The 24,681-nt window shown below is 43.6% G+C and overlaps 3 protein-coding genes across 7 annotated transcripts; all 3 read left to right on the top strand.

Moving 5' to 3' along the window:
- Positions 1 to 2,605: 2,605 nt before the first annotated feature.
- On the top strand, positions 2,606 to 10,003 carry nr2c2 (nuclear receptor subfamily 2, group C, member 2). 2 transcript variants are annotated; one of them, XM_037273085.1, is made up of 15 exons: positions 2,606 to 2,825; positions 3,670 to 3,771; positions 3,869 to 3,953; positions 4,035 to 4,235; positions 4,553 to 4,658; positions 4,778 to 4,957; positions 5,028 to 5,184; positions 5,259 to 5,349; positions 5,535 to 5,680; positions 6,190 to 6,352; positions 6,448 to 6,569; positions 6,645 to 6,784; positions 7,882 to 8,019; positions 8,108 to 8,213; positions 8,351 to 10,003. In XM_037273085.1, the coding sequence occupies exons 2-15, from the start codon at positions 3,701 to 3,703 to the stop codon at positions 8,523 to 8,525; spliced, it is 1,881 nt and encodes a 626-aa protein (XP_037128980.1). In that variant the 5' UTR covers positions 2,606 to 2,825; positions 3,670 to 3,700; the 3' UTR covers positions 8,526 to 10,003. The 2 variants fall into 2 exon arrangements, with proteins under 2 accessions (XP_037128980.1, XP_037128972.1); XM_037273077.1 differs by having other exon boundaries at positions 2,608 to 2,825; positions 3,670 to 3,754; positions 3,877 to 3,953.
- A 543-nt stretch (positions 10,004 to 10,546) lies between these two features.
- si:ch211-113j14.1 (sterol 26-hydroxylase, mitochondrial) lies at positions 10,547 to 16,035 on the top strand. The gene is made up of 9 exons (XM_037273097.1): positions 10,547 to 10,882; positions 11,861 to 12,051; positions 12,146 to 12,345; positions 12,422 to 12,619; positions 12,711 to 12,874; positions 13,971 to 14,137; positions 14,220 to 14,301; positions 15,243 to 15,461; positions 15,549 to 16,035. Exons 1-9 carry the CDS (start codon positions 10,679 to 10,681, stop codon positions 15,666 to 15,668), a joined length of 1,545 nt encoding a protein of 514 aa, XP_037128992.1. The 5' UTR covers positions 10,547 to 10,678; the 3' UTR covers positions 15,669 to 16,035.
- Positions 16,036 to 16,382: 347 nt separating this feature from the next.
- Positions 16,383 to 24,426, top strand: tmem198b (transmembrane protein 198b). 4 transcript variants are annotated; one of them, XR_005100572.1, is made up of 6 exons: positions 16,383 to 16,742; positions 19,411 to 19,681; positions 20,521 to 21,102; positions 21,256 to 21,455; positions 21,874 to 22,099; positions 22,134 to 24,426. XR_005100572.1 is itself a non-coding variant. In XM_037273242.1 (6 exons), exons 2-5 carry the CDS (start codon positions 19,525 to 19,527, stop codon positions 22,024 to 22,026), a joined length of 1,092 nt encoding a protein of 363 aa, XP_037129137.1. In that variant the 5' UTR covers positions 16,383 to 16,742; positions 19,411 to 19,524; the 3' UTR covers positions 22,027 to 22,065; positions 22,187 to 24,426. The 4 variants fall into 4 exon arrangements, 2 of the variants coding, with proteins under 2 accessions (XP_037129137.1, XP_037129120.1); XR_005100571.1 differs by having other exon boundaries at positions 21,874 to 22,102; positions 22,139 to 24,426; XM_037273242.1 differs by having other exon boundaries at positions 21,874 to 22,065; positions 22,187 to 24,426.
- Positions 24,427 to 24,681: the final 255 nt, after the last annotated feature.

Genomic DNA, 24,681 nt, shown 5'->3' with positions numbered 1-24,681 from the left:
TGAAAGTATTGCTCCAACTCGTATTAATGTAAAAAAAAAAAAAAAAAGTATAATAACTGAATATACAAAACAGACTCTGAAATAAGTAAAAATGATTTTATTTTTTAAAATTGTCAAATTTCTAAAACTAAATAAAATGATATAATACAGGCTTGAAGTTGGTACTTTTTTAATTGTCTGTTTTAGATAATAAAATGTCTGTCTAATCCACCATAAAATATTTGTCTAATCCATCTCACAGGATAGTAATTTATTCATACATACAGGACTGTCTCAAAAAATTAGAATATTGTGATAAAGTTCTTTATTTTCTGTAATGCAATTAAAAAAACAAAAATGTCATACATTCTGGATTCATTACAAATCAACTGAAATATTGCAAGTGTTGGATTTGGTCCACAATTTAGGGAGCGCCCTATCTGCGCCTCACGGCAAAAGCCATTGCCATCACATGTTATCCAATTCACTCACTGCGTGCTCGTTTGATTTCTTCAGATTTAGGAAAATGCTAAGACACTGAAGCAGAAATTAGTGTGAGTTCAATCACAATTCTTGTTAAGAAAGCTCTGTTTTCAGGAAAGTACAATACAGCGCTGGGCCTTTCCAGAGCAGAAAGTCTCCATTCAGAAAAAAGGCAACATTCAAGGTTCTTTGGTCAGCTTATATTCAGTTGCACATGCCAGTGTGAGCCGAGTTTGATGGGTGATGAGTCAGGGGGTGTGGCAAGTTCGCAGGAGATTTTGATTCCATGGGAGTGGGTGCTGGTTCGGTGAGAGCTGGTTCCGTGGGGGTGGGTGCTGATTATGGGCGATTCGATGTGGGTGGGGGCTGTTGTTTTCCTTTCCATCTTTCGGCCTTGACGATCATCTTTGGCCGGGTTCTTGGCTGTCTCCCTCTGGCACCTGCTGGTTTTATCTCCAAGTGACCTTCCTGTAAACATTCTCCTCCATTCTTGCACATACACTGTCGCACCTCATCCATTCATCATTCTTTCAATTTTGTCATTTTGTACGCAATTACGTGAGCTTTTGGCTGTGACATCAATTTATTAATGTTCCCTGACTATGCAAAGTTTGTACTCACCACTTACCATGTTTTTGTTTGTTTGGTCTTTTGATACTCCATGTACTTGCTTACGTCATCATATTCTTAGTTTAATCATGCTTCCAATCATATCTTTTCTTTGTTCGGCAAAATATTTCCCTCTGTCCAGAACGTTCAGTTGTAATCGAAAAGTGGCGTCTAGCATTCGTCAAAACATAAGATATAATCAAGTACTGAACATTTTTAGACGACTTTGGCAGTGTCCGTGATTTAGAAAATCATCAGGCATGCATTAAACACTTCCTTAAGGGTCATAAAGCTATTCAGGCAATATATCAAAAAAAGATTTGTTATTTCAAAGTGCTCAGAAATCAATATCAGATCATAAAGTTATAAAAACCTTCGACATTCATCATCGGCATCACAGTCTCGAAAGACCATAGATTTCTTGTGTCTGGAGGTTAGGTGTTCTTTGCACAGCGTCTGCTGTGGCTGGTGAGCCTCTCCAGTGCGCAAGAAGCCTGGGCAAGTTTTATGGAAGCCTTGAGTTTCCCAGGCATCAGGGCTTCCCTCTCGGCCTTCCTGTTGTCATCCAAAGGAACGGTGAACCGATACATTTGGCATCAGGTTGGCTGCAGGAGTTGCCAGAACAATGCTTTTTCAAAGCATGAGTCTGCCTAACGGAGTCCGAGCCGGGTTTCCTGTCGGGGTTTGCTCCCTTAGCCTTTTCGTTCCAGACGATACCCACAAGGCAGCGGGGGGGGGCTATTTCCCCCATAGCTGGGACAGTGGTTAGCGGGCGCCAGGACATCCACACGCCGGTGGGCCTGTACGTCACGCCTAGGGGCCCACTGTTTCTCCCCCGATCGATCCCCTGCAATTTGGCCTGGAGCCGTGAGGCACCCGGTTACCATGTGTGGCCACGAGGAGGCATGCAGAAAAGTCTTGACGGTGGAGAGGCTATGTACCGGCTGAGGAGACTTACGCACTCGGCTCCTCTTTTCGCCCCCGGAAACGGGGGGCTAGCCGGCGGCAGTAGCTGAAAGCAAAAGGTAGCAAGCAGGAAGAAGCATGCAACATGCACTAACTACGAGCACTACTACTCCAACACCACTGCACTTCGCATCACAACGCCCTGTGTGCAAGCACACACACACACACAAGGTCACACTTTGTCATTACCCCCTATCAAAAATGTCTAGTTATGTCTGCTTTATTGATTTGGTGTGTAGGTATAATTATATGCTTAAAATGTTTCTTTGATTGATTTAATATGCGAATATACTTGTCTGCTTATACTTGAAAAATAATCAAATGTTTGCAATATTTCAGTTGATTTGTAATGAATCCAGAATGTATGACATTTTTGTTTTTTCAATTGCATTTCAGAAAATAAAGAACTTGATCACAATATTCTAATTTTCGGAGACAGTCCTGTAGTGTTAAAATAATCATAAGTGGGTTTTTTTTTTTTCATTGATTGGAATGCGATGTTCGATTCCCAATCGACGATAGAATGAACGAATGATGTCCGGATTCTCACCGAGCGACACGTGCCTCTTTACTGGTAGACAAGATGACGTCACCTGTCTGGCTCGCACGCGCCCGGAGGAGGAGCGCCAGGACGCGACAGAGGAAGAAGAAGGGGGGAGGAATAAAAAAAGAAAAACCTCCAACCATCAACGGGTCACGAACTATGACCTTTAACAGCAGAAAAGCAAAACAATCCATTTTATAAAATACCACCTAGCTCCGAAATCTTCATTCGACCACTCATTGAGGTAAGGCTCGGCCACTGTGCTTGAAAAGCACACAAAAGCCTCGAGACATTGCGCATGATAAAATAGCGGCGCTAATCTCCCGGTTCGCATGCTAGCTCGAGCCGATAAACGCGTCCCGCGACACGGCCGAGGCGTCCAGAGGTTCAATTGGTTTTAAATACGTATGAATGACGTACGGTGTTCCTAAAGTGAGCTGTTAATGGGTCACTGTTGTAGGGATGACGAACACGCTGCTGCTGTGCTCGTGTGATGCTAGCTTGGAAAGCTAACGGTAGACAACTCGACCTTTTTACCTTTGCCTTCCCGGCGACATGGGGCGGAAATGTCGTGGGACTCTCTCCCGCACATACCGAATAATACCGAATCACCAAATATTTATTCCCTACCCAACACATTTTCAGGAATGTGATTGTGAGAAACAATGTGCTGACTTCTATTCGTCGATTCGCCCCTAGTGTTACTGGCAGCTTGCCAAATTCTCCATTTTGTTGTGTTGTGATTCGCAATGTGGTAGTGAAAGCACGTTTTAATGGAATCGTGTTCGACCAATCGCTAAATTCCGGTGGAGCTCCACGCCCCTCCCCTTCTAGGACAGTTTCACAATGACGTCACCGTGACTTCCGGGTGGCAAGGCCTGAGTTTTCTCATCATAAACAAACCCGATAGATAGGATTATTAAAGAGTGTGTGGATTTCATCGTATTTGTCTGATAGGGATGACGAGATTGGGAAACGCTGGATTTGTACAAAAATGAAAAGCTTTCATTACACCAGCTCAAATATTGTATCAGCTCTTGTGTTATTTTGTGGGTGATTAATCCTGCACCTTGCATTGTTCCAAACAGTCCTCACTAATGACCTTACATTATCATCATCATGACGGCCAACCTGAATTTGCTCCCTCAGCAGAAAGTGGAATTTGAGGCAGAGGTGAGTGTGGCTTCTAGTGCGGTCTCCTCCACGCTGTTATTTTTTTATTCAATGTTTGAAATGTTGGTGCTGTTCACTTTGGGTTTTAACTCTGCGATGACATTTCAAATTGTTCCCTGCAGACTCTGCGATGAGTCAGTCACCTCAGCGCTTTCAGGTCGTGTCTAGTGAGGCTTCAGCAACATCACAGCAGATACAGGTAGCGTATCTTGCAACCTCCTGCTTTTCCTGCATGACTTTGTGTTGGTATGACTGCCGCACTGTCGCTCTCCTTCCTCAGATTGTAACTGACTGGCAGAGGGGTCAGGAGATTCAGATCGTGACTGCCATGAACCCTTCAAGTTCTCCCAAGCAGCAATTCATTCTGACCACATCGGACAGCTCCGGGGGAGGAAAGCTCATTCTGACCTCTCCGGACAACCACAACACAAAGCAGCTCATCTTTACATCTTCAGACAACCTGATGCCAGGAAGGATACAGGTGAAAGTGCGATAATACATACAAGATTACTCTTCCTCAATCTGTTGTAATGCCGTTACAGTGGCAAGAAGCAAGCTTACCTGTTTTGCTGGTTTGGTCAGGTGCCGGCTGTCTGTGTTTAGCGGACAGCCACTTTGTTGCCATCTAGTGGCATTTTAGGGTATTACAGAAAGAATAATGTAAATCAATAACAAAAAAAAAGTCAAAGCAGAGTATAGCTTCCATAAAATGAGCCAGCACCTGTATGCTTATTTTTTTTTAGAGATACAATAAAGAAATATGCTCTTGCATTAATTACTGCCCAATTTTGCTCTTAGATTGTCACAGATCCACTGTCAGTGGAGCAGTTACTCGCCCAATCAGGCGATCTGAGTCGGACGCAGACGGTGGAGTACTGTGTGGTGTGCGGAGACAAGGCTTCAGGTACTTGAGTCCATAGTCAAGTCCTGGATTGTCTTATATTCGGATATCCCCAGTCTAAGATTACGCCAATCTGCTCACACACACAAAGTGAGTCTCAGTGTCATGTCACATGTGTCCAGGTCGTCACTATGGAGCAATGAGTTGTGAGGGATGCAAAGGCTTCTTCAAGCGGAGTGTCAGGAAAAACCTGACCTACAGCTGCCGCAGTAAGCAGGACTGCGTCATTAACAAGCACCACCGCAACCGCTGCCAATTCTGTCGCTTGAAGAAATGCCTCAACATGGGGATGAAGACTGACTGTGAGTCAAGCGTACAATTCTTTTTATAAACGCAATGGCTGATTAAACACATTTTGCTCGTTGTCCTCAGCCGTTCAGAGCGAGAGGAAGCCTGCCGATGTTGTGCCCAGAGAGAAACATGTCAACTGCGCACCCTCCACCCAGAAAATCTACATCCGCAAGGACATTAACAGTCCACTCATCGCCACGCCAACCTTCATCTCGGACACGGAGACGGACGGCTCCAGGTGAGTGGCCAAATACCCCGGCGGCCATGTCGATACGCTTCATATGCAATGCGGGTTCTGCATATCGTGCGCAGATCGAGCCTGCTGGACCAGGGGATGTTGGTTAACATCCAGCAGCCGCTCATGCAGAGCGATGGAACGCTGGTGCTGACGTCTGACTCAAAGGTACAGCTCCGGTTTCTTTTTTTGGGTCCTTTGTCCTCATTTTTCTTTGCGTTGCTACGTGATTGAGAGAAGCGCATATCGGTTCATCGCATCGCTCTTTGTGTCTCAGTGTGCTGGATTGTGCAAAAATAGCCAAACTCTTGGAACAGGACCAAATATGAAGCGTGTCCTGTTGTTGTCTTTAGATGGAGTCTGGACACGGTGACCTCGGGACGCTGGCGAACGTGGTGACATCACTGGCCAGCCTGAGCGACTCCTTAAAACAGAACTTGAAAAATGGAGATTCGTCAGAGTGCCAATATGTGGAAAAAAACACAACCGAGATAACACGGTCAGTTCGCAAAGTACATGATTTAGCTTTTCGTAAATGTGACTCTGTTGCTGGGCAGAGGCAGAAAAAGTGGAGTGTGTACTTAAAGGGGATGTCAAACCAGAAATTTTCTTTAGTTGTATGTGCCCCCACTAGTATAAACACATCATTCCGACTAATATTGCGTTTGTATAATATGTGTTAAGCAGCAAAATTCCCCCGTTTTTATCCATCTCAGATTGAAAATGACATCACCGTTTCCAGGTCTTTGCTCACAACCAATCACAGCTCAGCTTCAGAAAACTGGTGAGCCGTGATTGGTTGTTACCTGAGACCTGGGAACTATGATGTCGTTTTGCAAAATGGCTGCCCCCTGAGATGGCCAAAAACAGGTGGATTTTGCCTGTTTAATTCATATTCCACAAACGAAGCACGAATCAGAACACGGTGTTTCGAGTTGAGTTACACAGAACATATTTTGGGGGTTGACTTCTCCTTAACGTACAGGCTTTTGTATGTGTTGTTCGCAGTGCCTTTGACACTCTGGCCAAAGTCCTCAATCCACCTGAAGCGGGCGTAATAACGGACAAGTGCGTTAGTGAAACGACCTTTCAGCTCATTGGCCAAGACCAGGAGACCCCGATCATTGAGGTGGAAGGGCCTCTGCTGACCGACGGCCATGTTAAATTTAAGGTGGGTGTGTCAATCCACTGCTGTCATTTTAAATTCAGTCTTGCCATAACAAGGAACGCGTCAAACAAACCGCTGTCTTTGCGTCGTCCTTCTAGCTGACCATGCCCAGTCCCATGCCCGAGTACCTGAACGTACACTACATCTGCGAGTCGGCCTCCAGGCTTCTCTTCCTCTCCATGCATTGGGCTCGATCCATCCCTGCCTTCTTAGCCCTCGGGTAAAGACACGCACGCCTGGTCGGCCAAGCTCGGACGTGACTGAATCAGCGCCTTGTCACGTCTGTCTTTACCAGGCAGGAAGAAAACACCGGTTTGGTGCGAGCCTGCTGGAACGAGCTCTTCACTTTGGGTCTCGCTCAATGCGCTCATGTGATGAACCTGTCCACCATCCTGGCTGCCATCGTCAACCATCTTCAGAGCAGCGTCCAGGATGGTATGGACCACCCGCCTCTTCATGGCACAGTAGGACAAAACGACTGCATTCGTAGCGACAATTCACAGGGCAGAATCCCAAAATGTTTTGGTCCTTCCTCTTCTTTCCCTTTGGCCATTGACGGCTCGCCGCAGCAAATCAACACGAGCCGTCGTTGGGCAGATTGCGGTCTGCTCTTGCATCTCTCTCTCTCTGTCCTCTGCGTCTTCTGCACTATCTGCAAGTTGTGCCGAGTCTTCTCTTTGGCGGTCCCTCTTTTCCGCCGACTTGTCAATCTCGATCACAATGTCATCTGCAAACATTATAGACCAGCGAGATTCTCCGTCAAGCCGATACATCAGCTTAAGCGAACCAAACCCTCATGACTTCCTTGCAGTCATTGATGCTGTCAGAGGTGGCACATTTTCATGTCGGTTTAAAATGGATACGCAATGGTGCCTTGAGATACAAGTTTCATCCGTCACGTGACCACTTGCGTAACTCAAAATGCTCTTTTCTCAAATCGTCCTTTCCCATCGAAATGATCAGAATGCCCATAACTTGTTCTCGCAAAATAATCCCGCAAATATCAATTTTTTTAAATATTTGTATCTGTTTCTTTTGTATCTGTCTTCAACCCTTGTACTATTAAGCGTCTGAGTGTCTAGAAAAGCGCTTTAAAAATAAAATGTATTATTATACAGATGTACTGTACATGGAGATGGTCTCAGCTCCCCAGTAAGCCGCAGTAATAGTATTCGTTCTTCGCAGAGGATAAAGAATAAATGCAGTGAGTATTGTTATATTCTGTCTACATGTGTTGTTCCAACATTTGTGTTCAAATATCCGTGGCTAAATTGGTAGAAAGGTTCGACGCTGATGATGTTAGCAAGAGGTCAAGTGGTCACTATCTTTGTGAATATTTGGATGAAAACGATTTTGGGGAAATAGTCACGTCATTTGAAAGCATTATTTTTTTTTCAACAAGTAAAAACAAATCAGCCTAATCTCGGAAGACGGGTCGCTTGTTTCTCAAGGCACCACCGTATCACAAGATAAGAGTGCAAGACACTTGACGGTGATCCGGCATGGTTGACACAAACCTCGTTGTCCCGTAGACAAGCTGTCAGGGGAGCGGGTGAAGCAGGTGATGGAGCACATCTGGAAGTTCCAGGAGTTCTGCAACAGCATGACCAAGTTGGAGACAGACAACTACGAGTACGCCTACCTGAAGGCCATCGTCTTGTTCAGTCCCGGTCAGTCATTTGATGTGCTGTGAAGGGTCAAAAGATGTGAGGAATACAAAGAGGGGTTAAAAAAAAAAAATTCATATGATGTCATCAGATCACCCCGGTGTGGACTGCGGTGGACAGGTGGAGAAGTTTCAGGAGAAAGCCTTGATGGAGCTCCAGGATTACGTACAGAAAACATATCCGGATGACACCTACAGGTACAAATAAAATATGGACGGATGGAAAGTGGAACAATACTCGCCGGCATATATTCTTTATCCTCATCAAACACTTCGGAGCTTGCCCTCAATCAGAGTTGCAAAATACAAAAACTTGTCTTCATGGGCGTCTCCAGGTTGACTCGCATCCTGACCCGTCTCCCGGCGCTGCGCCTCATGAACTCCAACATCACCGAGGAGCTCTTCTTCACCGGCTTGATCGGCAACGTCTCCATCGACAGCATCATTCCTTACATCCTCAAGATGGAGACGGCCGAGTATAACAGCCAGGACGTCGACCCCGCCGAGTGACGGGAGAATCTTGTCCAAATCTCCACTTCAGGTACCGGTTGTTCAAATTTCCATTTGACGTCAAGAGAAGAAGAGTCTGACTAGATAGAGTTTGTAGACAAACGTCCAACTTCCCCCTTTGCCTGCATTTCAAATGTATGTTTTAATACGTATGAGTTGCCTTACCTGGTCATGCGCTTTTGGTGGAAGCAATTTTCGGAATCTAAATACGCATCGCAATGGCTTTACTTATCTCTCGTTTGATTATTATTATTATTTCTTTTCCCTGATGAATCCATGTGACTGACAACTGGAAGGAAAGTGAGCATCTATCAGGTTCGCATTTGTACTCGTGTAACAGCAGCACAACAGACCTCAAGTTTTCTTCTGGAAGCAAAGTGCTTTCATTTTTCATAGACATTTTTTTTCTTCCACTCGATTGGCCAAATTATTTAATTATGTATATGATTTTTTTTTTTTCGAAACAGCATCTTTGAGGTTGTAAGTGCTTTTTTTTTTTGATGCACACATTTCATGGCTGTATCCCGTGCAATCGCCCCATCACTTTTCCCTTTATGACAATCATGATTTCTTGACATCCTATCCCATCAGTGTTTGTCTCCATTTTGTACGTTTATTTATCGAAAAGCATTTATTTTTTACATACCATGTCGCTTGTGTGTAGCTACGCTACCGTTTTTAGTGCTTGTGTTTGTTCAGCGCACATCGGTCCGATTTTGTGGCATTCTTCCACATCAATCCTGACTGAACTTTGGCGTTTTGTATGTTTTCTGAGAACTACAATTTTGCTCATTGCATACTAAGTGTACTTAAGTCGTTTTGGGCAGGATTCCCTAATTTTAAGAAAAATGAAAAAGACAAAAAATATATTTGGAAGCCCGTCTCAAGACTTATGCAGCTGCTTCCTGCTTGTACGAAGGGTCAGAAAATGTATCCATGAATGACAATGAAAATCTACAGTAAATAAATTAAGAATATATATGAATGGTAATGTGGGTTTAAAACTCATTGAGACTGTTTGTAAAGGTGTTTGTGCAAACTTATCCTTTGTACATGTAATCTCATTCAAATGAGTGCATGTTGTTTTTAAGCAATTTTCTAATGTTTATGCCGTCTGCCCTATTAACCATCATTTTATAGCGCATCGTTGTGCATGAAGGAGTGGCTCATTGCATTTTATTAAATGCTGTATGATAAAAGTTTATTTAAATGTTGTGGCTTTAACAATACTATGAACAAGACTTTTTTTTTTCTTCATTTTTGGGGTTTGAGTTTTCTTGTATGACATACAATATGTCCATTTTTGTGCATATATGGTTTTCTTCAAACAGTACATTTATGTCATTGTTTGACCCAGAAGTGATTGCAACCTTATTTCTACCTCACAGATGAAAATGTAACCCAATGTATTAACATTCCAGTCTCTGAGACTGTTTTTGTCGAAGCCACACAGCATAAATAAACTGTTATTCATCCACTTTGGCTATTTTTCCCCCCAGACTGAACAAACCACAAAGACATTGTGAGAACAAAAAACAAAAAAATAGCAGGATAGGCAGGCCATCAATGAAAAAATAACCAAAAAAATAACAATTGAGTATTGCAGTTTGCTTGTTTGTTTGTTTGTTTATTTCCACATCTAAAAACATTTAAAATGTGCATAGATTAAATAAATATGATGGAGAATGTGTAAAAAAAAAACCTCCAGGGGCTTGCGAAGTGGCATTCTCCAGAAATATGAGTAAAATTTCAATGGATAGAGAAATATGCATCCTAATACATGTCATACAGATGAAAGAAATAAGAAAATTAATAACAGGGATAAGACATACAACAATAGGGTAAAAACACACCATAACTAATTTCTAGTGAAGGTTAGTACTATTTAATTATCCCAATTTTTTTACAAGAGTAATATTAAACCCTCAAACACACACACACTTGGCTTCTCGGAACTTGTGTGTACTGCAATGGAATTAAAAAAAAAAAAAGAAAAAAAAACCTGTGGTGCAGTTGCACATAATGTCCACTGGGTGACAAAACGCAACAGTTTGACATTAGACGCCCAAAGCCCAAAACCAAGGAAACAAATAACACAGCAGCCCGGCCGTTCTCCGAACTAAAAAAGTGGAGAGCACACAAGAAGAAAACAAATGTCCCCCTCTCCACCTCGCCTTTTTGCACTCTACGGACGCGGAGGTTCGCTCGCCTTCTGGACCAGAACACTTGTCCAAGCAAGGGCTGAAGTTGAAGCGGCCAAGCTCAAGACCATCGATGACTTGCCCGGACCCACTTTGTCCAAAACACTTTTCTGGTTATTTGTTAAAGGATATGCGGACAAGAGCCACTTGCTGCAGGTAAGCAGAACCACCGTCCCAATTTTCAGTTCGTTTCGACGTGGGGTGATTCGACGGAACTATTTCAAAACCGTTTCCTGTCTAATTACCGCATAATTGAAGGTCATTGTACAAATATGCGCGCTTCGTACATGCACGATTTTCCAATGCTCATATCTGGATTTAGTCTTAAATAAATCATGCAGAGCATAGCTCCGTGGTTATCGCGTAGTTTAAATTCTATTTATGGATATCTAATTAGTGGAAACATTGACTGACCGTTCTCGTTTTACGACGGCGGTGGAAACGAAGTCGGACGTTGCTGTGACTTTTCCTCCTAGATTGCCATTTTTCTATCGATGACATCCTTGGCACACTTATTAATTGGTTTTAAGTTATGGCCGTAGAGCATAGGTGTCAAACTGAAGGCCCGGGGGCCAGATACGGCCCGCCATATCATTTCATGTGGCCCGCAAAGACTAATTTTTCATTATTTCGATTAGCTTCATAATGTCTTCTGAATACTATCCGTAGATTTTTTTTTGTCTGAAAAAAAGAATCTCCGAATATAATTTTGCATTAACTTCATCTGTCAATATTAAAATGAAATATTATCTTCACTTTTAAAAAAAAAAATAGATATATTGCTTGCAATTTTTATTACCATTCGTCTTTTTAAGAAATTTGAACAGTTTTTACTAGTTTCTGATTTCAAAACTAGTTTTTCATCCGTTTGTTTTGTAGCCTATACTGTATATAGAAGACGTTGGCAATCATAATGGCCCTCCGAAGAAAACTGTCTACGATGAGGGCCGTGACAAAAATTTGTTTGACACCCCTGCAGTAGCGTGAGATTTATTTTGCTCTATGCGTAGTACTAAAAAAGTATATTTGTGTGGAAAAACCCTTGAAGGCCAAACATATAAAACATTCTTATATCAATTGCATGCTGTTTGTCATCTCGAACCTATTTTTCTTTCACATGACCTTTTACTCCAGGGTGCACAAAAGAATCTTTACGGGCCCATTTGGCGCTCTAAGTTCGGCCCTTTTGATCTCGTCAATGTGGCCAGTCCGGAGCTCATTGCTCAGGTGATCCATCAGGAAGGACGCTACCCCGTGCGAGCGGAGCTGCCACACTGGAAGGAATACCGAGACTTGAGGGGACAAGCCTACGGCCTGCATGTAGAGTGAGTCCAGGCTGCAAACATCTCGTGCAAATCAGTTTTGAAAAGTTTGAAACCAAGTTCCACCCCAAAAAACACCATCATGATGACCTTTTAGCAAAGGGGAAGAGTGGTACCGGATCCGCAGCGCTCTGAACCCAAAGATGCTGAAGCTACAGGAAGTGTCAGCCTACGCTCCCATCATCCACCAGGTGGTCGAAGATCTCCTGCAACGCATCGAGTTCCTGCGCGCCCGCAGCCCGGACGGAATTTCCGTTTCCGACGTGACGGCCGAGCTCTACAAGTTTGGCTTCGAAGGTGAGACGGCGCGGCGGTGACGCCGGCGGCAGGGGTAGGGGGGGCTGAGCTCTGCTGAAACTCTACTCGAATGCAGGTATCTCGTCCATTTTGTTTGAGACCAGGCTGGGCTGCCTCCGGGAGGACATTCCGAAAGACACGGAGCGCTTTATCGCTGCCGTCAATGACATGCTGACGCTGTCTGAGATTGTTGTTATCTTTCCACGCTGGACCCGCCGCATCCTGCCTTTCTGGAAGCGATTTATTCAGGCCTGGGATGACCTCTATGACACTGGTAGGCTGGAAGAGTTGTGCTAAAAAATAGTGAAGCCACTGCTCGAAAGTTGTTCCGCTTTTGGAGCTCACGGTGAATTTTGACGCTATAGCGCAGAAGCTGATCGACAGCAGACTGGCTGACATCCAAAGCCAGATGGAGCGAGGTGAGCCCACACAAGGCTTATACCTGACCTACCTGCTGTCCTGCGATAAGATAACCCGATCGGAGATCTACATCAGCGTGACCGAGCTGCTGTTGGGCGGAGTCGACACGGTGAGAACCGTTTCTCGGATACTTTTACAAGATCATCTTGGCCATTTTCCTGCATATTTACTGTTCGCATTGGGGTTATCATTTTAGGGAGGATAAAATTCCGATAGCCGATTAATTTTCAAAATATGTAATTTATAAAACAAAATGTAATACTTGCTTAAAACTTATGACAATAAATATATGAATGACAGGAAGAATATTTAACAATATTGTACCCTGTTGTATTTGTTATCTACACCAGAGCGGAAAAAAATCGGCACGAATCGGACATTTTTTTTGTCAATTTGATTGTAATCTTTATCTCTTGTAATTTGACACTAAATCGACAAAAAAATCTGCCGATTTTTGCCGATTTTGAAAGAGTGAATGTCACCCGATTAAGTCAGCCCACCGATTAATTAGTTTTGCCCTAGTTCGCACATTTGTGTGTTCTTGGAGTAAGGAGAACCTTCTGTCCAGTGTTGCTTATAACAATAAAAAGAGCAATCAGGACATGATGGGGGAATGTTTTCATTACGTCATTGTGGTGCCGCTCGTCTCCAACACAAAGTCATTGTGGAATGTGAACAGGCCACTGCATTTAAAGGGCAATTTTAGAAGCATGACATCGAAAATATAGTTTCATTCGCTTTGTAAGTATATTATATTTGCCATTTTGTGTGTAATTGGGTTTTAAACTTCTTGGCTACTATAATGTCCTCAGAATGCTTCACCAAACATGTGGAATGTGAACACAAAGTGGTCCAACCACATTCAATTGGTCTTTGTTATAACAGAAGCAAAAAAAAAAAAAAGCCTCAAATAAAAACTTTTACTTGAGTTTCATCTTTGGATTCAAACAAAAGCTGCAACATTTGTTCACAGGGAAATTTCTTGTGAAATGATAGTGAGCAGATTATTTCCTGGTGAGCGAATCAATCTGCAGCCAAGTCAAATACTTTGAGCAAGATTGAGTAAAACTTGTGCCCGCAAGCAGCTGCGTGAATCGCGTATCAGGCTGAAACTTGTTTTTCTTTCCGGAACATTCACTCTCAGCAATAGCTGTAAAATGATCTCTTACCAAAATGAACCTGTTGATATGCTGTGATGCTGGCAGACCTCCAACACGCTGTCTTGGGCCTTGTACCACTTGGCGAGGGACCCGCGGGCTCAGGATCGACTCTACAGCGAGGTGAACGCCGTGTGCGGCGACGGACGTAAACCCGGAATGGACGACCTTCAAGCGATGCCCTACTTGAAGGCTGTCATCAAGGAAACGTTACGGTGAGCCCATCCAACCAAGTCTGGGTTCTACGTGCAGCAAATGTTATTTTTGCTGACTCTCCGATCTATTCTTCCTTTCCAGCTTGTATCCTGTTGTTCCTGGCAACGGACGCTTTGTTACAGAAAATGAAGTGATGGTGGACAATTACTGGTTTCCAAAGAAGGTACCGACATGTTTTTTCCTGAGAAGGAAGGATTCCTTGTCTCTGTTGCCTAGTTCTTCTTGTTGCAATATTTATAGCGCAAGTCTAAAACAGTAAACAAAGTCATGTTGATTCTTTTGGATTTGAATCACAATCACTTTCAATATTTTATTCCTTATACTGTCTAAAACCTTTTTTAAAAAAACTCACTTTTATTAGAAAAAAAATACAATTTAAAAAATATAGTATATTTACTTATTTTTATTATTTCTATTCAATTATTCCACATATATACACTACTGTTCAAAAGTTTGGGGTCACAAAATTGTTTGGGTGACCCCAAACTTTTGAACGGTAGTGTATATATTTATTTAGATAATTATTTATAGATTATATATATAATCTTCTGTGTAAAAAATCTTATAATATATATGTATACTTATATTCATAGATTTTTTATAATCTTATACAAATATAAGATATAATTTATAATATTTAATTCATAATATTTTATTATAATAATATTTACACTACCGTTCAAAAGTTTGGGGTCACCCAAACAATTTTGTGACCCCAAACTTTTGAACGGTAGTGTACATAGAATAGAACTTTATTTATACAGCACGTTCTCAACGTCTTTTGTTGTAATATAACTCATTTTAATTTTTATACAAACATCCACTAGCTTAATGCTAACAGACCATGTGAAATGCCATAGACGGGCTAAAAAATTCCATAAATGTTGCTGTGTTGTAACTTTTTAGAAACACAAACATTGAACATAAATGGTGGCGCAACACATTTCGACTGACGATCCCACAATAGCATGCATATCCTTTTCCGTCTGTATTATACTGCCACCAGGTGGCCAAGATCCACAACACCAAAAAGGAGCAACAAAATGTTCATTGAAGATGCTTCTCTGAGATCTTAAAGACACACTCGTGCCACGTTGCTTCCAGACCCAGTTCCACCTGTGCCATTACGTCGTCAGCCGCGACCACGCGCAATTCGCCCGTGCCGACGACTTTGTGCCGGAGCGTTGGCTTCGCCCCGGCCACAAGGTGACGCCAGGTTTCTTCCAGCACCACCCGTACAGCTTCATCCCCTTCGGCGTAGGCGTGCGAGGCTGCGTGGGGAAGAGGGTGGCCGAGATGGAGATGTACTTTGCTCTGTGCAGGGTAAGCGGCGCCATGTTGGCTCACATCACATGACCACAATCTTTATTGCTAAGAACTTGGTCAAGAACGCTGACTTGCGGTTGGCAGCTGATGCAGCGCTACGAGGTCCGTCCGGGGGGAGACGACCAAGCCCCCGTCCAGGCCAAAACGCGGACGCTGCTCATTCCCGCGCGGCCCATCAATCTTCGATTTCTGCTCCGAGCTTGAAGGAATCGAACCGAAAACACGATACGCAGCAAAAAAGAAGAAAGTGGTGCTTAAAACAAAGACAACTAAAAAAATGATTTTTTTTCCAACTAGTTTTCTCATTACCGATCACTTTATTCATTCTGTTCAACTCAAGTTTGTTACTAACTTAATTACTGTATACAGATTATAACCAGTTGAACCTTTTCCAGTGTATAAAAACAACACATTACCTTCATAAGACAAAACTCACATCACATACTGTATGTATTCCTGACTAGAAAATCATGTAACACACATGCTGTTGAAATTGATTGCTAGGCACAAAACTTGTATAATCCTTAACTTTTGCCATAAAGTCGAATGACTGATTTTGTTTTGGTATTTAGCAAGATGATTCAAATGACTTTGTTGCTGACTCAAACATATGTAATAGGAGCCCCCATTAGTCCAAACATAGCATTCTGTGGAATAAGAATTAAAATTAAAATAGCAACCTCCACCTGTTCAGTGGGCGGCCATTTTGTCATTAGCTGTCGAGTAAAAATGACACCACGGTGATGACCGTAACGATTCACCTGTTGTCTGTCTTGGGTTTGAGGTATTTTTTGTGGGTCCTTCCTTAGGGGAAGTTTGTTTTTTGTGCGTCCTTACAGTGAAGTATTTTTATATATTTTTTAAAGACGAAGGGTGTTTTTCGACTATCAGCCTGTAGGTGGCGCTTGTGAGCTGCACACACTTCAGTGTAACAGGCAATGCGCGGTCACGAGCGGCTGCCAGCCACCTTCATGGGTAGCGCGACACACCGCGTCCGTCCATCCGGGCTCGGGGCCCGCTCCACATTTGGTTGCGGACCTCCCCGCGGTGCTCCATTCCGACGTCGTATTTGAAACAGCTCCAGTCATGGAGGACTAGTCCCATCCGGATCTACCGACACGGGAGAGACGCGTCGTCTCGCCCTACACCGACGGACGGAACACACCCTTTGTTGGACTGGGTGTTCATGACAAGGTCGGGGCTCGGGCTGCGGTGGCCCCCTCTGAAGTCATGAGTACGCCGCGGGGGTGGCGCGTCACCCCGTCGGAGCTGATGATGGTGAGTCCTGTCCGTCGGCTTTCGCACCACCTGCTGTCAAACGACGGATGCTTTGAGGACATTGGTGAGAAACAATCGTTATGTTCGGGATTGAATTGAGGTCAGTCTAGGATGGAAGTCGATCCGGGTTTACCGGATGGCCGCATCGCGGTCGATGAGTTCGTCGTCGAGGGAAGGTGCGTGGCTCAGCACGGATGGATGGATGGCAGTGCAACGTGAGGCACAAACACGGGGGCACTGACGTCTCCCAGCGGTCCGTGAAAGCAGCACAAAGCATTTCACGTCTCTCCAGAAGGCGGTTTGACAGCATTAATCCATTTTAATCAGCTTCGTTACAGAATCGAGGCCGTACAGCGACACACCAAAATATTCATGAGAAAATATCCATATTTTATAAAAAGCATCATACAAGCCTACATGCAGCTGCTTCAATGTCTCCAGATTCATAGTGCGCTTGTCAATTTACTAGTTTGCTCTTTGTCCTCCATGCACTAGAACAACTGTCTTTAAAAAAATGTCCCCCCCCCCCCCCCCGCCCACAACTGTGTGACATTTTTGTGCACAATTTCTGCCACTTTTGGCCCAAGTAGCAGACATTTGGAAAGATGCTTAGTTTGATATCATGTAGCAGTTAAGAGGCAAGCAGCAGCATTTGCTGGAGGGCTGGCGGACTCCAAAGTATAACGCATTGCACTAATCCAGGAATAAATTTAGATAATAGAGTGCCCACAAATTTTCTTCACTGCTAGATAAGACCACAGCAATTCTAAATTGATTTGACATCAAATGATTTGAAAAAATGGCATGTTGAGTTATTAAATGGATGTACATTACAGTAAAATAATAAAGTATTGCATGCTCAACGCACATATTAAAGATTCTATCTACAACACAGGTGTCAAACTCAAGGCTCGGGGGCCAGATACGGCCCGGCACATCATTTTATGTGGCCCGCGAAGCATCAAATTCGTGTGTCATTACTAGAATTGCAAATTGTCTTCACTTTTAAAAATATATTTTTTAAAAATATTTGACCAGTTTTTGCTAGTCTGATTTGAAAACGAGTTATTTGTCCGTTTGTTTTGTAGCTTATGCTGTATATAATAGGAGGTGCTCGTACATTTATTTGGGTTGACAGTCATAATGGCCCTCCGAAAGAAACGATGACTACAATGCGACCCGGAAAAAATAGAGTTTGACACCCCTGGTCTACTACAACAAAGGATGTGAACAATACAAAAAAAAACATGCTGTGATTTTGTTTTTTTAATTCCTTCTGAAGAGTAAAGACCCCCCAAAAAAATGAATTCACTTAAAGTTTTAATATAATTCAGGTTGTCACTTTTGGTCGGGTCATGCAACATCATCTCCCTCTTCCCAGCATGAGATCCTTGCAAGACTTCCATGCGGCTTTTTGTTTGTTTCGTTCCCTTGAAAAACGGTAGCCGTTGTCCGTGGCAACAAGCATTATTGAGATTCCTCAGCTCACGCCGCACGGAGGCGTCTTGGTTCTTTTCATCAGGCTGAGAGGCAACTGGAAAAGAGGAGGCTTTGTGGGAGGAGGTTGGCGCTTACAGTGTGATGATCGGAGGTGGGTGGCCTGTGAACCACCTGCAGCTGTGCAAAATTCTAACGAAGGCAGAAATTGTGCGGTCAAAGCACTGTCAGATAGTGAAAATCCTTTTCCACTCGTGCAGAAGGTTATAAACGGCCTTTTCTGTTGATTTTTAGGAAGTTTGTGGTCAATTCAAGCTAAAAGTACTTCTGTTTTTGTTCTTATTTACACTATAAAATACTACTGTGCTGCCATCTAGTGGTCGACAGTGGAATTACTCCCAAAACACAATTCACTTTTGTAAATTCCATTCTCACAGATTCCCATGGAACGTTGTCCTCTGTGTCAGGCTCAGGCCTGTCGTACACGTGACACTTTCCACCGAAGCCTCATATTGATCCACATCGGCCGGTCTGCGAACAATAAAAGTGAACGGTGAGAATTTGGCCGAGCCACTCGGCATTTGTTCGCCTGTGACTTCAGATGGCGACTGAAGAGCACAAAGGGAGGTCGCTGCGTGCACGAGTCAGTTAAGGACAAGACTTGTTTACTCCCGACTGCGTTGTGTGTGTCTGCTGGAGTGGCAATCTTGCGTTTGCTTGATATTATGGTATGTACGCTGTGTTTGTGTGGCGATGGTTTGTTTTTGTCGAATAATAACCGTCACACTCGACGATATATCCGTGCACGGCTGCATGCCAAGCCTCTGATTGGCTCTGGTTCTGTTGCCATGGTAATCGCTAGTCTTTCATTTTGAGGAGACAGATCACGGCTTGTCTGTCAGCGTTCCGCCGTTGTCATGGCAACAGACAGGAAGAGGCCAGAGGGGTCAGTATTTATATTGTGGAGCAGGGTCGAAACTCATCTGTGAGATTTTGTTTGATTTTGATGTAAGAGGATGAGCCGCATTGGCATCTACGCTACCAAATGGCTTAACGCCACCACACAAAAAACGGACACAGACAGACAATCTGGTGCGGCGTTTGGCAGTGGCTTGATAATCCTTCACCAAATATGCTTTTTCATGCCATATTTGTGTCTGCGCCGATGTTGGGGTGACTACTCAACATTTTGTGTCGTCAAAGCAGTCACAGGCACGTGTTTCATCCACAGGTGAAGGCATGCAGCCGGCCGGCGCTCCATCGTCTCAATTCCCGGCCTCTCATCTGATCGGCCTGCCATCATCCATTTCCTGGGCTCTTCATTCTTCTTTTTTTTTTGCTCATCATGACAACCACCCTGGAACCGCTGCAGGTTCTCCCCGATTTGGAGCTGAGCGCCCGGCTGCTCAACGGGTGCGAAGACTCGGCCGGCCGCTACAAGGTGGTTCCCTCCGTCGTCTGCTCCATGTGCTGCCTCTTTGGTGTCATTTACTGCTTCTTTGGTGAGTTGAAGTTTTGGCTGTCCTCACACTCACCACACTTTGGCTTGCATGAAAGTGAATGTAAACTGTCATATTTTTTTTAAATGAAAATAAAAATCATGGCTCCCCAACAGGTTGTAGTTACTTTTAAAATAAAGTAATCTGTAATCAAGTGACTTAATGGTCTCTCACTCGAGATTTGTCTTTTTATCTTAAGTCAGTATATATTTAAATTCTAAATATAAATATGTGAATAATATAAATAATATAAATAGATTTATATTTATTATATTATAGTAATGTATTTTCCGGACTATAAGGCGCACCGGACTATAAGGCGCACCTTCAATGAATGGCCCATTTTAAAACTTTGTCCTTATATAAGGCGCACCGGACTATAAGGCGCACCATTAATGCATCATGTCAGATTTTTAATCCAAATCAAATCATTCTCCATTTTATCTTTTTCATTTCAACTTCAGACGCAACAAATTACTTTATAATCACGAAATAATGATCCATAGTATTTTTGATTCATGATTCATAGTCTTCAGCGGGCCACTTATGATTGATTTTATGACACAATGCTTCGGGCCAGTTTAAATTTAGGAATTTGGTCCATATGTAAGGCGCACTGGACTATAAGGCGCACTGTAGGCTTTTGAGAAAATGTTAGGTTTTTAGGTGCGCCTTATAGTCCGGAAAATACGGTAATTATTGAAATTTTTAACTTCAGTTGTGCCATTTGAAAGCAAATGTATGACATGTGACCTGTGAACATGCAATATAAGCCCATTTGCATCCACAAAGATGTTCTTCTGTCCATTGAAGCCATTTGCGGTGGCCCCTCCCTCCCGCAGGCTACCGCTGCTTCAAGGCGGTGATGTTCCTGACAGGCCTGATGTTCGGCTCCGTGGTCATCTTCATGCTCTGCTACAAGGAGCGCGTGCTGGACACCCAGCTGAGCGTGGAGGCCTCGGTAGGCATCGGCCTGGGCATCGGCACGCTTTGCGGCCTGGTCACCATGCTGGTTCGTAGCGTGGGCCTCTTCATGGTGGGTCTGCTGCTCGGCCTGCTGGTGGCCGTCGCCACCTTGGTGGGAATGGAGGAGCTTTCCCTCAGCCCGCCACGCTCGGTCTGGGTGCCTCTGGGCGTGCTGCTTGGCTTGGGCATGCTCTTTGCCGTGCTCACCCTCCAGTGGCAGCGCATCTTCACCACGCTGTCCACCGCCGTTTTCGGCGCCGCCGTCATCACCGTCGCCCTGGACTACTTCGTGGAGCTCTTTGCGCTCGTTCTCTACATGTACGAGCGGATGAAAGCCGTCCCCGGGAAGCCCGTTTGCTGGCTTACGTGGGTGGTGCTGGGGGTGTGGCCTGCGCTCACCCTGTTGGGGGTGGTGGTCCAGTGGAAGGTGACCGCCGAGGGCTACTCGCATACTAAGGGTGAGGAGACGTGGTGTTAGCTGTGCCCTAATTCAGGGGTTGAGTCTTGAAAGGTCCAACCCCTGAATTGGGTCACAAATAGTCTTTCTACCTTTAGCGCTTTCCGTGCTAGCAACTTCATTTTGCTAACTGAGGCCCGTTGGCCTTCCGCAGTCATCATCAGCCGTCAGCAGAGGAGGATGCAGGTGATGCGTATCCGCCAGCGGGACGACCGCTACCGCCACAAAAAGAAGAAGAAGAAGCATCTGGGCTCCTCCTCCAGCCAAAACCAAGCCAAGCAATTCCACCAGGATCCCGTCTATCGCCGCAAGCCCAATCCAATCCGTCGCTATGACACCGATGTTCTCTCACCTGTGAGTAGAAGGATTAAATGCTATAGAAGATTCCAAACAGTCCTAGGCTTTTTCAGAATGTTTGGGTGGGCAGGAACTCTGAGTTCCACTAGAATAGACCCGCCCCTGTACTCAGCAGATTGTGTGATTGGTGAAAAACAAGGAAGTGGGAGACACAAACCATAAATCATCTCCTGCCTTCCTGCCCAATGTAGAAAATAGTCAAATGCAATTAATTCATTAATTTCAACACACTGAAATAAATGGAAATTCCAAAATCTCCAAAGAGGATAAAGAATCTATGACTGTGAGAAGTGTTATATTTGGATTACATTTGTAGTGTGGATACCCCTGGAAAAAAAATACTGTGTATAACTAAGCCTTGAGTTTTTTACCATAACAGAGGTCTGATTCCCTTGCATTCGTCTTTGTGACGCAGAGCTACATCCAGAATTTCCGTGACCGGCAGGTGCAGGCCCAGCCTTTCCCAGGACAGTTGTTTGGCGGGCCGCACATCGCAGTGGACCTGGGTTACGACCCCGGCTCGACGGCGCCCTTCGCCGGAGCTACCGGACCTCCGCTACGAGCCTAATCACCTTGACTCAGTCGAGACACACACTTGTGCACACCGGTGCGAGTTGTATCCACGCATCACTGCACGATTTCACTCTCTCGCACACACACACACACACACACACACACAAACACACACACACAGCAGCCACCGTGTGATGGGTCCACATCTGTTTCAGCGCCTCACATCAGATCAGGGATCAGAACGCAGACCCACCTCAGGCACAAGCATCTTCACAAGAGATGATCCTCAGTCTGCAGGCCCCTTGTGCCATCTGGATTCCATCTGTCACCTTTCAAAGTGGTGCTGGACCATTTTGTCTTCAAGTGGATTTTGCTGTAATGGGTGCCTTGCTCCTCTTGGGCTGTTTTGCCACTTTTGGGGTGCTCACACAGGGTCGCATTTGATTCAGGGCTCGGCTTGTCGTCCTCACCACGCCTGGACGGACCTGTGACGAGCGTGCACGTATTCGAAAGCCATACGGATGGAAGTGTCGTTGCAGCTTGCATTTGTCACAAATCCCCAAAGATCATTTCAAGCTCAAACTCAGAGTTTCTCAACCTCTCTTGAGCCGAGTTATTTCTTTTCCATTCGCAAAATGTCGCAACACACTACCGAACAGAAATGACACTCAAAGTCCTGTACGGTATAGTAAGACGCCCTCCATCGCTGGTTCCGAGTCCGAGCTCAGCAAATTTCATTGATGTTTTTGTTTGAGTGGAAATGAACTTTTACACATTTTTTTAATCAGAGATACAAGTAAAGATTTTAGATTTTTTTTTTTTTTGCGCTGATTTGGAATCAGCCCTTGTTTTTTTTCTGACACATCAGGTTTTCATAATGTTATGATATTAATAATTTTATGTAATATAGTAATATTAGTATATGATAATGTATAGTTAGTCGGTAAGCTTTATGAATTAAGATTTTTTTTTTCCTGAAGCACCATTGCTATAAATACAATACATGGCAAAGTTTTTACGGGTCAAACTTGGACAAAAAGGGAAAATATCTCAAAAGCCTGATGTGGCAGGGATAAAAAGTTAAGACATTTTTGAAAATTAAGGGACGAATGAAGTCATCTGTGCTTCAATTTGTTGTTGAGCAGTGTCATTGAATGTCATCTGTAATCTTGCATTTTATGCCTTCAAAAGCCACGGCTGGAGGTTTTTAACATACATCTTTAGGCATGATTATCAATCTGTATTTCAAGAGTATACGTTGGTTAATTTGCAAAAAAAAGTATTTGTTCACTATAAACACATCGAGGTATCGCTACACTGATATACAATATTTTTGTGTTATCAATTGCTCTTGCTTTCTCTCTTATGTGTTTTAAATGCATTTATATTATTTGAAATATGTTTAAAGAACTTTAAGTGCCATAAATGCTATAAAAGTATGTCTAGAGAGTATTTCAATAAGATTTTTCTAGAGCGCGTATTTCACTTCTTGTCCGGAACATAACCCCGCGATGGAGTGGCGATTTCTGTATATATATATTTTTTCAAATGCGGCCCTGTTTTGTTCATTATTATTTTGTTTTGTGAATAGCAGCAGGTTAAATTGACCGACCATCGAGGGAACGGACATTTAATTATTCTGCTATTTGTCACTGGCAAAGATGGATGAACAAAACTGAATTATTCACCAAAAAAATGAATCATAATTTTTGGACCACTTTTGTGGAATTGGATCATTTCCCTGCATACTGCAAACTTGATGATCTTTGACATGCACTTGGAATTGAGTGCTCTCGCTGCAAGGCACGTTGTGTTTATTCCATTACATTCCACCGTCTGTTGGATAGCAGCTTGCTAACAACAGTGACAGAGAGGCAGACAAGGCTGTGAACATCCCCTTAATGGCATCATTTCTGTAAAAAAAAAAATAAAATACTATATATATATACGAGGCTTTGTAAAAGCAAAGAGTGAATGTATGAGATGATTGCATGAGCCCCTCCCTTTTTGACACACACCCTTAATCGTGATTCCAAAACCCCTCAACGTCTTCTATATGCACCCAAGTCCGATATTTCCAATCTTTTTCCTCTGTTTTATTTAATTCCATCCTTTGGTTGGAATCTATTGGGATGTAGTCACAGTCAATTCTAACATTAAAGCATGCCTTCCCGTGGGCCAATGTGCTGTCATGGTGACACATGATGTCATTCTTTTTTATTATATGTATCCACATTGCTGCACACATACACACACACGGACACACGTACGTGTTGATCACACTGCCCTTCCCACACACAAAGCCATTTATCTCCTCCATCTGTCTACTCTTGATAACATGTTCTCAAACGTGTCTGTATATGTAGAAATATGTAGATAAAATCATTGCAACATGCACAAACACATTGATAATAAATTCTGGTGATGTGGATCACCTCTCCTGATTGACTGTTAAGTTGTGTTTCTTTTGTGATGGTTGTCCCACCGATTCGTTAAGCATCCGCACAACTCAGAAACCGCATCAGAAGACACTTAAGGGTTAAAAATGTAAGAATGTGATATTTTGGCTGGCTACTTGTAAAAATGCTAGTAGAAATATCTACACAATTGTAACCTGTTTCAACACGACTCTTGTTGTTCATGCTTGGACTTGTCTCAGTTTGATGTTCTTAAATGTAAAGGCCTCAGACGTAGTTTTGCGTAAGTAACC

Source organism: Syngnathus acus, chromosome 2, assembly GCF_901709675.1.
Source record: "Syngnathus acus chromosome 2, fSynAcu1.2, whole genome shotgun sequence".
Lineage (NCBI taxonomy): Eukaryota > Metazoa > Chordata > Actinopteri > Syngnathiformes > Syngnathidae > Syngnathus > Syngnathus acus.
Note: the sequence above shows the minus strand (reverse complement) of the source record. Positions and strands in the feature narration are given on the sequence as shown.

What these genes read in the sequence shown, in the direction of transcription:
- nr2c2 (XM_037273085.1), top strand. Translation starts at nt 3,701, where the DNA reads ATGACGGCCAACCTGAATTTGCTCCCTCAGCAGAAAGTGGAATTTGAG. An exon ending in ACGGAGACGGACGGCTCCAG is followed by an intron (nt 5,185 to 5,258) that starts GTGAGTGGCCAA and finishes TATCGTGCGCAG; the next exon opens with ATCGAGCCTGCTGGACCAGG. An exon ending in TGCTGACGTCTGACTCAAAG is followed by an intron (nt 5,350 to 5,534) that starts GTACAGCTCCGG and finishes TGTTGTCTTTAG; the next exon opens with ATGGAGTCTGGACACGGTGA.
- si:ch211-113j14.1 (XM_037273097.1), top strand. Translation starts at nt 10,679, where the DNA reads ATGTCCCCCTCTCCACCTCGCCTTTTTGCACTCTACGGACGCGGAGGT. An exon ending in GCCTACGGCCTGCATGTAGA is followed by an intron (nt 12,052 to 12,145) that starts GTGAGTCCAGGC and finishes ATGACCTTTTAG; the next exon opens with CAAAGGGGAAGAGTGGTACC. An exon ending in TGTACTTTGCTCTGTGCAGG is followed by an intron (nt 15,462 to 15,548) that starts GTAAGCGGCGCC and finishes TGCGGTTGGCAG; the next exon opens with CTGATGCAGCGCTACGAGGT.
- tmem198b (XM_037273242.1), top strand. Translation starts at nt 19,525, where the DNA reads ATGACAACCACCCTGGAACCGCTGCAGGTTCTCCCCGATTTGGAGCTG. An exon ending in TGTCATTTACTGCTTCTTTG is followed by an intron (nt 19,682 to 20,520) that starts GTGAGTTGAAGT and finishes TCCCTCCCGCAG; the next exon opens with GCTACCGCTGCTTCAAGGCG. An exon ending in ACACCGATGTTCTCTCACCT is followed by an intron (nt 21,456 to 21,873) that starts GTGAGTAGAAGG and finishes TTTGTGACGCAG; the next exon opens with AGCTACATCCAGAATTTCCG.